Raw genomic sequence first — 13468 nt, 5'->3', positions numbered from 1 at the left:
GTAAATCAGGTAGTAAGTGAATAGTCTGTACTAAATGTATATCAGTGGCAATCTTTACATCCCTGCCTTACTTCCATCCACTTTTAGGGATTTAGAGTGCAAATAGGCATTTGCTATGCAACTTTTAATAGGAAAAATGTAAAGCATATTCTCACCTGCACTTCTGCTCCATTTCATCTTTTAATTGCATTTCATTATGTAACTGTTCTTCCAGCTTGTAAATTGTTTTCTGCAAATTTTCCTGCTTTAATTAAAAACAAAACTCACTTTATTTTTTTTTCCATTCATTTTATTTTTTTTTTAATTTTTCAAAACTCACTTTAATAAGAATATTCATAGAGAATTTTAAACTAGTAAGTTTATATTACCATTTTATAGCTGTTCACAAGGAAATTATCTGATCCAATCTTACCTTTTTCCCTTCTGTCTGAAATTTTTATTAACTCAACAAGCATTTCCTTCTAACGTTAATATGTTGGGCGCTGTGGTTGGCACTAGTAATATAAAAATTCAAAAGATTTGGTCCCAGTTCTCGTAAAGCCAATAGTTAAACAGTGTGACACAGGGAATAGGAGGGGGACAAGAACCTACAATAACTCAGACATATACACAAAATGTTATGATGTGGTAGGTACAAATAAAACTACACATAAGGCATACTGCACAAGAAAAGAGGACAGACCTCATCTGCCAGGAATATGGAATGTTTATGATGAGACTTGGAAGAAGAGAAGTATTTACCAAGCAGAGGAAGTGAAAGAATGAATGCATTCTGGCCAAAATGAATGAGTCCGAAAGTAGAGGGACAAAGAAAATACGATTGGATAATGGGGAGAAATCACAACCAGAGGACAGAACATAACAGAGAGACTGAGTCACACAACAGCTGAAAAGGTGAGTGGGACTATTTCCTTGTATGCCGAAAAGGAGTTGGGCACTTTAACCTGTGAACACTTTAAAAGGGAAAATGACAGAGTGTTGGCATTTTAGAAATATCACGTCAGTAAAAAAGAAGGTGAATACATTAGATAGCAGAGAAATTCTAGACAAAGAAAAACCAATTAATAGACAGTCCGGGCAAAAAAGAGTATACAGTTCTAATGTAAGGAAGAAGCTATAGAAATGAAGAGGAAATGAATTACTGCATCAATCAGAAGGCAGAATTTATGATCCAGCAACCAATTAGAAATAAGAACAGAAGAGCATTACAAAAGATGTGCGACAAAAAGAATTGCTGGGGAGAGGATGAAGAGAGAAAGGCTGAGTTTGGCTTTGGCCCAGGTTGAGGGGTCTGAAAGCTGTGCAGGAAGAGAAGTCTATTCAGAGAGGAAGAAAGGATTTCAGGTATAGAGCTCAGAGAAACAAGTTGGTCACACATGAGATTAATTACAGAAAATGGGCAGAGAGCCAAGGTCAGAAGTACTTTGAGAAACATTTAATAATTAAGGGGAGGGGGAAGCAGAAGGAGAGACTGAAAAGAGGACTGAAAATAAAATCCAGAGGCAGAAGGAGAAAAGGCAAGAAATAATGAGTATGAGAGTTCTTAGAGTTCCAAGGAGGAAGGATTGCTCAGTGTCAAATGCAACAAAAAAGAAAAATAAGATATGAAATGAAAAATATTCATCATATTTGGCAACTGCAAAGCTGTTCACTAGCATCTCTGCTAGAAGGATTTCAGGGAAGAGTTGAAAATTAAATTGGTTGACTTTTATACTTAGTTCTAGGTTAACAGAAATAGTAGGCACACAAACGTTTTCTTCTTCCCCTCTGATCTTAAACAGAGTGAAAGATAAGAGTCACTGACAGAAACTTATGGCAATCACCACCGAACAAGATCAGCCCAAAGAAAACACGATGCCACTGAATTATTTTTTTTAAGTCCTAATGTACCTCTATACTTACAAATAAGTAATACAGTGAGAGTGGAGTTATAACAGCTCATTTTCACCTTCTCCAGATCAAATGTGCTTTAATTTTGAGGATTTCTGAGCCCTGGTTAGCCACTTAACTTGGCAAATAACTTTGTTGGAATGAGAATTTAAAAGAAAAAAACACATAATAGCTAACAGGTACCCACATAGTTCATTCCCCTTTTTCTCACTTCCCCTTCCCACCACATGCTCTCTCAAATTTAAGAGTAAACATATAAAGGAGAAAGAGAAGAATTTTATCAGCTTTTAAAAATGAACGCGGCCTATTCCTCGTCTCAATTAAAAATACAGGCTGCAGCACACAGAGTTCAAAGACTAGTCTAAGGATGGCCAGGTTTATTTTTGGTATATTTAAGAAAATTTCCAGTTAACCCAAAAGGACCTTCTCAAACATAAGCAAGTAAAAAAAATTTAAATCCACTCTCTTATGAACTACTCTCACAATGAAAAGAACTCATGTCTTTAATATTTACTTCCTATAGTAATTCACTTTTCAGGGTCAAATGAGATGATGCTCACTCTACTAGTTACTCTCCACTGGTCACCTCTCCCTTTCAGCCTCGAAGATCCATCCTCTGCCTTCTTTGTCATGAAATTTACAGACTTCATTACGTGGGCTCTTCTGTCCCATGATTTTAAAGTTGGTTTCAGCCTACAGGTGCCACCAGCTGGAGATCAGTTGGGAGAAATGAAATATCCATTCTCCTCACTCTCCTCTTGCCTTATTGTGGCTTTGGCAGTGTTCTATCTTCTATGCTCCTCTTTCATGATTCTACACATTGTCTCTGGGCTGTGGCAACAAGATTTGTCTCTCCCCGTCCTTCAGACTAGGGGCAATGGCTTCCCACTGCTGTCAATAAATGGCTGCTTTACACCCTTATTTACTGCTCCCTGTGATCCTGCTCATAACACCATTTACAGTCCCTTCATTAAACTCTCTTCACTTCATGAACAAACAAAATGTGGTATATAGATATAACAATATATTAAGCCTTAAAAAGGAATGATATTCTGATACATTTACAACATGCTTGAGCCTTGAGGACATTAAGTAAAATAAGCCAACCACAAAAGGTCAAATATTGTATTATTTCACTAGAATAGTCAATTTCATAAAGACTGAAAGTAAACACAGCAGTTATCAGGGGCTGGAGGGAGAGTGGAATGCAGTCTTTAATGGGTACAGAGTTTTAGTCTGGGATGAAGAAAATGTTCTTGAGACGACGGTGGTGATGACCGCATCAACAATGTGAGGGTGCTTAATGTCGCTTAAAAATGGTGTTAATAAAACGGTCAATTTTGTGTTACATAAATTTTATCACACACAGAAAACTCTCATTTAAACCTTCTGAATCTGTCATCTGTTTCCCTGTCAAGATCCTACCTGAGCACTGAATTATCATAAATTTCTAATTCCAAAGATTAAAAAGACCACCTCTGTCAACCTTTGTAGCAACGTGTAGTTTATTAACTGTTTCCACATATAATATCCCATTTGATATTCAGGCAAAAAATCAAGCAGGAGAGGAGACAGTAGGTAAAAAAGATGCTATAAAAATTTAGGCTCGGGACTTCCCTGGTGGTCCAGTGGTTAAGATTCTGAGCTACCAATGCAGAGGGCCCAGGTTCAATTCCTGGTCAGAGAACTAGATCTCAAGAGTTTACATGTTACAACTAAGACTTCGCACAGCCAAATTAAAAAAAAAATCAGGCTCACTAACTACACATTCGGAAGCAATATATATATATAAGCATCATGCATACAAAATACATTATCCACAAAACAGCTTTTAAAAAAATAACAATAAGAAAATACCTACCAAGCTTTTATCCACATTAGAGCTAGTTCTGTTATCGTTAGGATTTGCTGAAGATAAGTATCTGGGAAGAAAAAAAGTTTTTAAAAGAAAAAAAAAATTCTAATATCAAGTAGCAACCAGTAACAAATATTATATGCCTATTTTTTGAACTTGCTCTGCTTTTAAAAGTTGAGTGCATGTTCTTAATTCTTTATTTTTACAAACATAATACAGAAATAACATGTGTATTAAATAAAACCCACAGTTAGGTCTGAAGTGGTCTTCCCTGGTGGCTCAGTCAGTAGAGTCTGCCTGCAACAAGGGAGACCTGGGTTGAAACCCTGGATCAGGAAGACCCCCTGGAAAAGGAAATGACAACCCACTCCAGTATTCTTGCCTGGAGAATCCCATGGACAAAGGAGCCTGGTGGGCTACATACAGTCCATGGGGTCACAAAGAGTTGGACGTGACTGAGCAACTTCACTTTCACTTTCATGAGACATGACTACAAGGAAAAATCACAGAACATAATCTAGTGTATGATAATGTAGTACAAATAGTGCATGTGTGTATATAATGATTATTTAAGATTACCTTTGTGTAGAAAAAGTAACCACTTTTGTGTAGAAAAAGTAATTAACTGCTGAACTCTACTATAGAAAATATAAAAACACTTAGGGGGTTGTTTACATCAACATCTTGGGTGTTTTACAACACTCAAGACAGAGAAAAATTGATAAAAATACAAAATTTTTAAAATAGAAAAAAAGAATGCTGGAACCAACATACCACTTTACAGGGTCTCTGTGCATTTCAATATAAAATAGTTCCAATATTACAGTCATAGAGAATTAGGGAGGGAAAAGATTAAAATACTGTCTTTTTCTAGGGGTCAAAACTCAAGTATCACCTACTTGTCTGATGATACAGAGAAAGTATTCTAGTATCAAAAGAACAAAATTATTGTCTTATAGTTGGATTACTGGAGAAATTTCATAAAGCAGGACTAAACTGAATTCCTGTTTTCTAAACGTGACCTGAATTAACCTATTAAAAGTTTTAACTAAAATGACAAGATGTTTCACTTTAAAAGAAAGTGAGCTATAATAACCTCAAATTTAATCATTACTCCAAGAAATTCAAATGTCTACTACCATTTTAATGGAGTATAATTTGACTAGAAGTACATATTCTAAAATAAATTGATCAAGCAGATTTGACATACCCAGCTGATGTTGCCATATAGTTCAGTTCACTTTTATATACTGGTGTAGCATTTTATTTAGATTTCTATTGTGCAGTATTCGCCAACCTACAGTGTACAACTTGTCCATTTCCTCACTAGGATATGAACATCTCAAGAGAAGACTCTGTATCTTATTAATCCTTATATGTGAGGAAGAGTAGACTGTCAAATGTGTCTGTTGAATGAATGCCCAGCATATAAAAATAACATGAAATGTTTAACTTGTATCTGAAGTTCACTGAAAAGGCTAAAACTAACATTAGCTCATACTAATGATAATAATAACTAACACTGAGTGCTTATGCCATGGAGAGCATTGCTCCAAGTGTTTTACTGTGTCTTGATTTATTTAACCCCTACAACAACCCTGAGACACAATTATTATCCCCACCATCCCTATTTTTGAGGAAATGAAGGTATAAAAGATCAAAGCCATTTGCCTAAGGTCACAAGGCCTTATAATGTAAAATATGATGAATTCACTGAGAAGTTTTAGGGAGGAATCACTTAATTTTTGAAGAACTGAAAACTATAGGCCTTTTGTAACATCAATATAGCGATGATAATGCTAGAAGACTACATACTGTTTAAAAATGCATTATAAAACCAGGACTTTTTGGATAACAGGATTAAGCAAAATATCAACAGGTTAAGACTCTCTTAACCTATTAATAGCTGTAATGTGAAGAAACATTAAGTTATTCAGCAAAGAATTTCTGAAAAACAATATCCTAAGCATGGATGAGTTTGAAAGACACTAAATATGAAATCCTGGAAATATAATTAATTGGTGAATGTGACGTATTAATATATCTTTTTATACACCATTAAATCTACTTTAAATGTTCTAAGGTGAATTTTAGATATCTCTAAGAAAATAATATGACTACAACAAAATCAATGCCTACCCCCAAAACCAATGTGTAGCATACTTACCTACGATTGCTATAATATGTAAATCCTACAAAAGGTAGTTGATTGCCAACAAAAGCTTTAGGTATAGGGAATGTTTCTTCATCTCCTTTATCTTCTTCCAAGTCATCAAAGTTACTTGTATCTATGTCACTACTTAAATCAGGTACAACTGGTGCTACAGCTAAAAACAGAAACAAAATTAGTTCTTTCCAAATTTAATAACAAGTGAAACAAAGATTTTGCACTAACTACTAATGACTTTCTACATATAAATAACTTGTGAACCACAAATTCTAAATGGGCTGAATTCTATTACAGTAAGCTTTACTAGGATTATTAATCAGCAGCTACTGATCACTGATTATATAATTCTGTAAATCAATTATTTTCAAAAATAATTATGATAATTATCATATATACCTCAAGTTTGAGTATTACAAGTCAAGTATTATTAAGGTTTGTTTTAAAATACACTGCAGTATAAGATGTGCAAAAGCAATTAGGACCACAGAAAAGACTGTTCAGAAATTATAAGGCAAAACAGATTGCACTTAAAGTTGGTTAGCTTCATACACAGTATTTCACTTATTAATCTGCTCTACAGCAAACGAGAAATCAGTTACCTCTCTTAGCAGTCTTGGGTATAGTTAATCATTTGTTATTGAAATATTTTTACTTATCTAGAATCTAGATAATCAGTATTCCCCTGCCCACCGGCTCAATAGCTCTATAAGAGCAAAGTTGTTTTTTGTTTTTTCCTCCAATTAATGTTGATTTACAATATTGTGTTTCAGGTGTAAAGCTAAGTGATTCACTTACCTGTGTGTGTGTGTGTATTTTTGTTTTTTTCCCAGATTCTTTTCATTATTGGTCATTATTATGATATACTAAATAGGAGCAAACTATTTTGAATTATATTTTCAGACTACTAATAGTTACCTTCCTTGAATTAAGTGATTAGGGGACAACTCAGGTAAGTCTTATAAAATGGCTGTTGGGAAAAGAGAGCAGGGATACAAAACCTCAACAAAGAATCTTCTTCAGGAGTTCTAAACTTGAGGGAAGCAAGACCCACATACACTTAAAATAAAACTGTATGTGACAATGCAAATCTTCATGACAATGAAAATAACATATGAAACAAGTACTACCACTGTCTTCTTTTAGAGCTTAAATATGCCACAGAAAGTACATCTAAAAATAAATTTTTGGAAAAACATTTTCTAGTTTAAAGATACAGGAGTATAATAAAACATCACTGAAATATTATCATCAAAACATTCAATAATTATTTTACATACAGTCATTTCATGTTCCCTAAGAGAAAAAGATGAAGGGCAAACAGAAGTAACTGACATTACAATCTTAGTTTCACACATAATTTGAATTATTGCTCTACTAAATCATCTGGGTATTCCAGGCAAGAAATAACTACTGTTGTGCATCTCAGATACAGTGACCTATCAGATAAATCTGGGAATGAAACAACACATTTAATCAAAAGAAGCTGCAGTTCTAACAGTGAACAGGAAAAGAGCTTTCCCACCATTTTCTTTCCTTAATGGCCAAGAGAACTGCCCAACTAGATGATTCTAGCTTCCTGACATTAACAGCCTAATTTGTGGAAAGAGGGGAAAAAAGGATTGTCATTCCTTATGTAGTACATCCTCTTAGCACAAATTTAACCCTACAACAGTAGTTCTCAATCAGGGACAAGTCTGGGCCCTCAGGGATACTCAACAATGTCTGAAGTCTTCAATTAGGGACAATTTTGGCCCCTCAGAGATATTCAGCAATGTCTGAATGTCAGAAATGTCTGGGTGCATAATTTTTGTTGTCAAAACTGGGGGAGGGATGTTGCTGACATCTGGTGGGTAGAGACCACATCCTTTCCAGCATTTGTTATCTGTAGACTTTTTTTGATGATGGCCATTCTGACCAGTGTGAGGTGAAAATACTGTATATTGATAAAAGGGTTAATTTATGAAGAAGATACAACAATGATAAACATATGTGCATACAACAACAGTTCCAAAGATACACATATACACATATAAATGACATAAAAGAAACAGTTCTAAGAGTGTCTTCATTAACCCACTCTTAATAATGAACATAACCCAACACCAACAGCAGAATACACATTTTTCTCAATACACATGGGACTTCTCCAGGACAGACTATATGTTAGTTCAAAATACAATAAATTTAAAGAGGCTGAAATTATACAAAGCATTTTCTCCAACCACAATGGAATGAAACAAGAAGTCAATAATAGAAGGAAAATTAGAAGATTCACAAGTATGTGGAAATTAAACAGTATTCTCTTAAACCATGAGGTGAAGAAATTAAAAAGAAAGGAAGAAAGAAAATGCTTTGAGATGAATGAAAATGAAAACAACATACCAAAACTTATGGGATTCAGTGAAACCAATACTTAGGGAAGCACTTTATTTGTAAATGCCTATGTTATATAAAAAAAAGGATCTCAAATCCACAACCCAGACTGACACTCTAAGAAACTAGAAAAAGAGCAAATCAAGCCCAAAACTAGAGGAAGGAAAGAAAAAATACAGATCAAAATGCAAGTAAATCAAACATGTAACAGAAAATGAATCATGGAAATTAACAAATAATTGGTTCTTTAAAAAGATCAATCAAATTGGCAAATCTTTTACTTCAATAAGAAAAAAGGAGCATTCAACAACTGCTATTCAACAACATGCTGAAAGCTCTAGTCAGAGCAAACAGGCAAGAAAAGAAAAGGAAAGGCAGCCTCACTAGAAACACATTCAGTGACTGCTCTGAAAATTCCACTGTCTTTTTTTTCAGGAATGGAAAAACCCATTCTAAAGTTCATATGGAATCTAAATGGATCCCAAATACAGGCATACCTTACAAATATTGTGAGTTCCGTTTCAGACCAGAGCAATAAAGCAAACAGTGCAATGAAGTGAGTTATATAACTTTTTTTTGGCTCCCCAGTGTGTACAGAAGTTAACACTATAATGTAGTCTGCTATGTGTGCAACAGCATTATGTTTTCAAAACTGTTAAAATTAAAAACCTAATTTAAAATTAAGGCCTTAACGAAAAAATATTTAACTGCTAAAAAATGCTAACCATCATCTGACCACACAGTGCTGTCACAGATCTTTAATTTGTAAAAAACTTCAGCTATCTGTGAAGCGCAATAAAGCTAGGTATGCCCGTAATCAAAACAATCTTGAAAAAGAACAAAGTTGGAAGATTCAGACTTTCTGATTTCAAAAGCTACTACAAAGCTACCATAATCCAAACTGTGTACTACTGGCATAAAGACAAGTATATAGATCAGTGGAGTGTAATAGAGAGTTCAGAGATTAAACCTTCACATTATATGGTCAAATGCTTTTTGATAACGGTACCAACACTATGTAAGGAAAAAAGGACAGTCATTTCAACAAATGGTGCTGGGAAAACTGGATATCTATATGCAAAAGAATGAAGTTGGATTCTTATCTTACACTATATACAAAAATTAACTCAAAAGAATAGAAAGCAATGACTCTGACATACTTGTATACCAATGACCAGAGAAACATTACTCACCATAGCTAAAGGACAAGCATTCTGAAGTATCAGTCAAGAGAAGAACGAACTTTTAAAAAAAAAGTGGTATAAACACACAATGGAATACTATTCAGCCTTAAAATGGAATGAAATTCTGATGCAGGCTATAATATGGATGAACCCTGAAGACAAGATAGTGAAATGTCAATCTCAAAAAGACAAAGGATGTATGAATTCACTTGTTTGAAGCAGCAAGAACAGTCAAATTCATAAAGCAGAACAGTGGCCACTGGGGGGTGGGATAAGGGGAGAATGGAGATTAAAGGTTTAATGTGTTACAGAGACTTAGTTTGGGGTGATAGAAAAGTTCTGAAAATGGACGGTGATGTGGTTACACAGCAATCTGAAGGTGCATAATGCTACTGAACTGTGTACCTAAAAGTGATTACAACGGTAAATTTTAAGATATTTATCCTTTATGACAATAAAAAAGAGACAATCTTTCTTAAAGTTTATTTTTTTAAAAAGAACCCAATATAAAAAATAAATAAAAAGGACCCAATGTAATGCTGAGGCAAGTCTACACTTCTAAGACCCTAAAACTTGCTAGCTCCTGAATTTTTTATCCACGAAGCCTACATTGATTATCTTCTTCATGAAAATATAAAATCCTAAGAGAGGACACCTGACCTGATGTCCTAAAAAACAGAACCTAAAGTAGCACATATGTACATACAGTTAATTGTGTTTGCTTTCAACTAAACTGAAAACTCATCACATGTTTTGACAGTTACCACAGTTAACCATAAGTGTCTTCCATCAACTGAAAGGTGGATTATGTAATGGCAATATCTTATCTGAAATGAGATCATGAATGGCAAAGTTTTTCAAGTAACCACATATTATATATAAGATAGCATTATTAATAATGTGCTATTATATGTAATAAATGTTATTATTTTGTTTTCCTTAAAATTTAACTGCCAACAAGTGCCAATCCCCTGCATTTCTAATCTACATAATACTGAACAGTAGAAATCGTTAAATGGTACATGCTATTTCACAAGATCAAAGATGATGGAGTCAAACAGACTGAGACTTGAGTCCTGACGCTCTCATTTGCCAGCAGTGTGACCTGTAGAAAGCTATTTAGGTCTTCTCATTTCTTCTTGTCTTTAATCTGTCATTTCTTCAATTCTATCCCAAATGAGTGGGAAAAAGTAATTTTACAGTCTTAGTACTTACTGCCTCTAAATTAAGAGTGAGTAAGATCAGGAAGCTTGTGGAAATTCTGCCAAAAATCAAGCTGTTTGGTATTTGTACCCTGCTCCCACACGACCAAAGAACAGATGGTGAAGATTGCCATTATAACTTGCAGACATGTAAGTAGTAAAACTACCAAAAGAACTATTATTTGCAAAACAGCAAGAAATCTTGCCAAAGAAAATTAGAGAGGCAAAAGAAAATTAAAAAGAACTATAACTGTTATATAATTTTTAAAATCTTGGCAGGTCAGAGAGGTCAGCTCAGAATAGAAGTATTCTTGGTATTTTAGGGGTGGGAAGTAAAGAAGGGGTAGGAAGAGAGAAAGGGAAGAAGGGAACAGTAACTTCTATAGACTTCAATTTTTGTTTCTTTTTTTACAGTAAGCACAAAATAGGAGTTATTAGGATTAGGGAGAGCTCTCAAAATGCTCAAGTACATTAAATCTAAGTAGACTGTAGCAAAACCATAGGTAAAAATATAAATCTGGAAAAGATACAGAAATGATAATAAAACTACTGATAATACTACCTATTTATAGAAATTCTTTAAACATGCAGTTCATTTGATTTAAATCAATGACACAATTCATCTTATTTGCTTTTTCCATAAACAGTTATAGTAAGGAAGTATAATATCAAAAATGCCACTGCTGTGGATGCCTCAATTCCACTAGACTATGAGCTGTTTTCCTAGTGTCTGCAATAGAGCTGTGCTCAGGATATAGCAGGTGGTCAATGCTTGCTGACTAGCCTGCCTCCTCTCCTAATTAATACCAACTTTCAATATACAAAAGGAATTATGTCTTCCCTACTTTTTAGAGTGAATTATTGTATGGTTACTCTGGAGTTATTTATGCATAGCTTCAGTTTGAAAAAGAAGCAACAGAAAAGATATTACTTGGTAGTTTCTGCAGTTCTCTTTTAAATTTTCTCTTATTTACAATTGTAAACGTATGTTTCCAGCCTTCTGAAACTTTACTGAGGGCATATTTGAATAAAAAAGAGAATTTTTCAAAGCAGCCACTTATCATCTCACTCTACTCATCTCTGTCTTGCAAGCTTCTCTTGCAACAGAAAAATAATAATCATGTCACATTTACTTATGAGGAGGAGGAAGTTCGGTATTTCCCAGTGTGTAACTGTTAATAATAGAGTCTCTCAAGGTGAGGCTGCTCCTGCAGCTTCTCCAGACAGCAATGTCAGTATCTGCAGCAGTGTCATTTCTTAATTTCCAGAAAACTTTATTTCCCCTTTTCCCTCCGTAGTCAGTTTTATAGCTTAGTACAATATATGTACTGTACCTGAAGGCAATATGATATATGATAACAAGGATATTTCACTAGTATTGGCAAACCTACATGATCTATCTCTTCAAAATTAAAAAGAATCATCTCTTGCAATCTAAATTAGATAAGCAGATCTTAAGAGGAATACCTAATTTGTAACTGTTTCTAAAACAGCTGAGTTCATTGCCTAATTACTGTCCATTGCTGATGCTGCAGCAGGAAGTTAAGGGCTGACATACACTATCCTTTCTCTGCCAAGTGAAAAAGGGAACAATTCCTGAGACTTCAGCAAGGGAAAGGTGAATTCTTGGTCTCCCAAATCCACAAAGATCATGGGAACCTTTGGTGCCATTATGGTTTCAATTCAGTTACACTAAACAAGGTTTTCTGTGAACTGTCATAATCTCAACTGTTATTAAAAGAGGGATATAGTCTAAATGGACTGAAAATTAACTTCTTGCATACAAAAATTTTTATTTTTTTTATTGCAAGCTGCAAGCCTGACGGAACCAAGCATACCGTAATTTCTTACCTGCTGACACAACTTAAATTCCGATAGAACCTCCTTGTGCTTTAGGTTTTAGCAAAAACAAGACAATAAACTTTTTTTTTTTCCCCATGAGAAATATTACCTCTTAATTACTGGCTTCCTCTACAATGAGATACTGAAGTCTAAACAAAGCAATTCAACAAAGATCAAGTATCACATTATGATTGCTGAGCCCAACTCCATTACATGTACATAACATTTCATCTTGGCATACTGAATGGAACATCAGAGAAGGAGCAGTATATTTTCCCCAATATTATCAAACAGTCTCTCTCTAACCAGGTTAGGACAACACTTACATAAGCTTTGGATTTTCATCAGATTTTGTGTGCTTTGGATTTTCATCAGATATACACTTATTTTAGGAAGGCAGTTCCGATAGACTATTTACCACAACTACTTTCAAATATTCATTGTAACATGCAAGAGGAAACAACTTACTGTCTCGAAGTGTTTCCCAAGCCCACTGATCATTTTTGAAGAAGAGATGTCGTTTGATTTCTTCTACACCATTTCGCCCTAATCTCACCTCTCTGAATAGAGAGAAAAGGAGAAAAATCATTAATCATTTAATTTTATTACTATTATCTGTTCATATTTATTTATGGGCATAATGCAAAGTTTGTGCAAGATGATAAATACAAAATTCTATGTCACCCTGAACTTATGTTGACTATCAGGATAATTTTGGGCATACATAAAAAATAAGTTGAAGACTGAGAATATTAAAGAATTTTTTCCAAAGAAAAACACACACACACCAAAAAACCTCACAGATTTATTGATCCTCCATGGTTTTTCTACTGACAACAAATAACCAGATGAATCACTCTCCTTGCTTCATTAGCCTAACGAATTTTCTTGATAGGTTTTTTAATAGTGGTAAATATATTTTTTGTAACTAACAACTTTACGTCACACCAGC

General features: G+C 34.4%; 1 protein-coding gene and 1 non-coding gene across 4 annotated transcripts in view; one reads left to right on the top strand and one right to left on the bottom strand.

Annotated features, from left to right (window-relative positions):
* The window catches only part of ROCK1 (Rho associated coiled-coil containing protein kinase 1), a 118964-nt gene that overhangs the window by 43121 nt on the left and 62375 nt on the right, over positions 1–13468 (bottom strand). For 2 of the 3 annotated variants that reach the window (XM_043444541.1, XM_043444543.1), the window contains 4 exons: positions 12985–13076; positions 5913–6072; positions 3752–3812; positions 156–244 (listed from right to left, as the gene is read on the bottom strand). In XM_043444541.1, coding sequence (XP_043300476.1) covers positions 156–244; positions 3752–3812; positions 5913–6072; positions 12985–13076 — 402 coding nt within the window. The remainder of the gene's footprint in view (positions 1–155; positions 245–3751; positions 3813–5912; positions 6073–12984; positions 13077–13468) is intronic. The other variant, XM_043444542.1, reaches the window with a different exon arrangement.
* On the top strand, positions 3505–3577 carry TRNAG-ACC. Its single transcript has one exon. It is a non-coding gene; the product is annotated as a tRNA-Gly (tRNA).

This window comes from Cervus canadensis, chromosome 23 (genome assembly GCF_019320065.1).
Source record: "Cervus canadensis isolate Bull #8, Minnesota chromosome 23, ASM1932006v1, whole genome shotgun sequence".
Classification (NCBI taxonomy): domain Eukaryota; kingdom Metazoa; phylum Chordata; class Mammalia; order Artiodactyla; family Cervidae; genus Cervus; species Cervus canadensis.
Note: the sequence above shows the minus strand (reverse complement) of the source record. Positions and strands in the feature narration are given on the sequence as shown.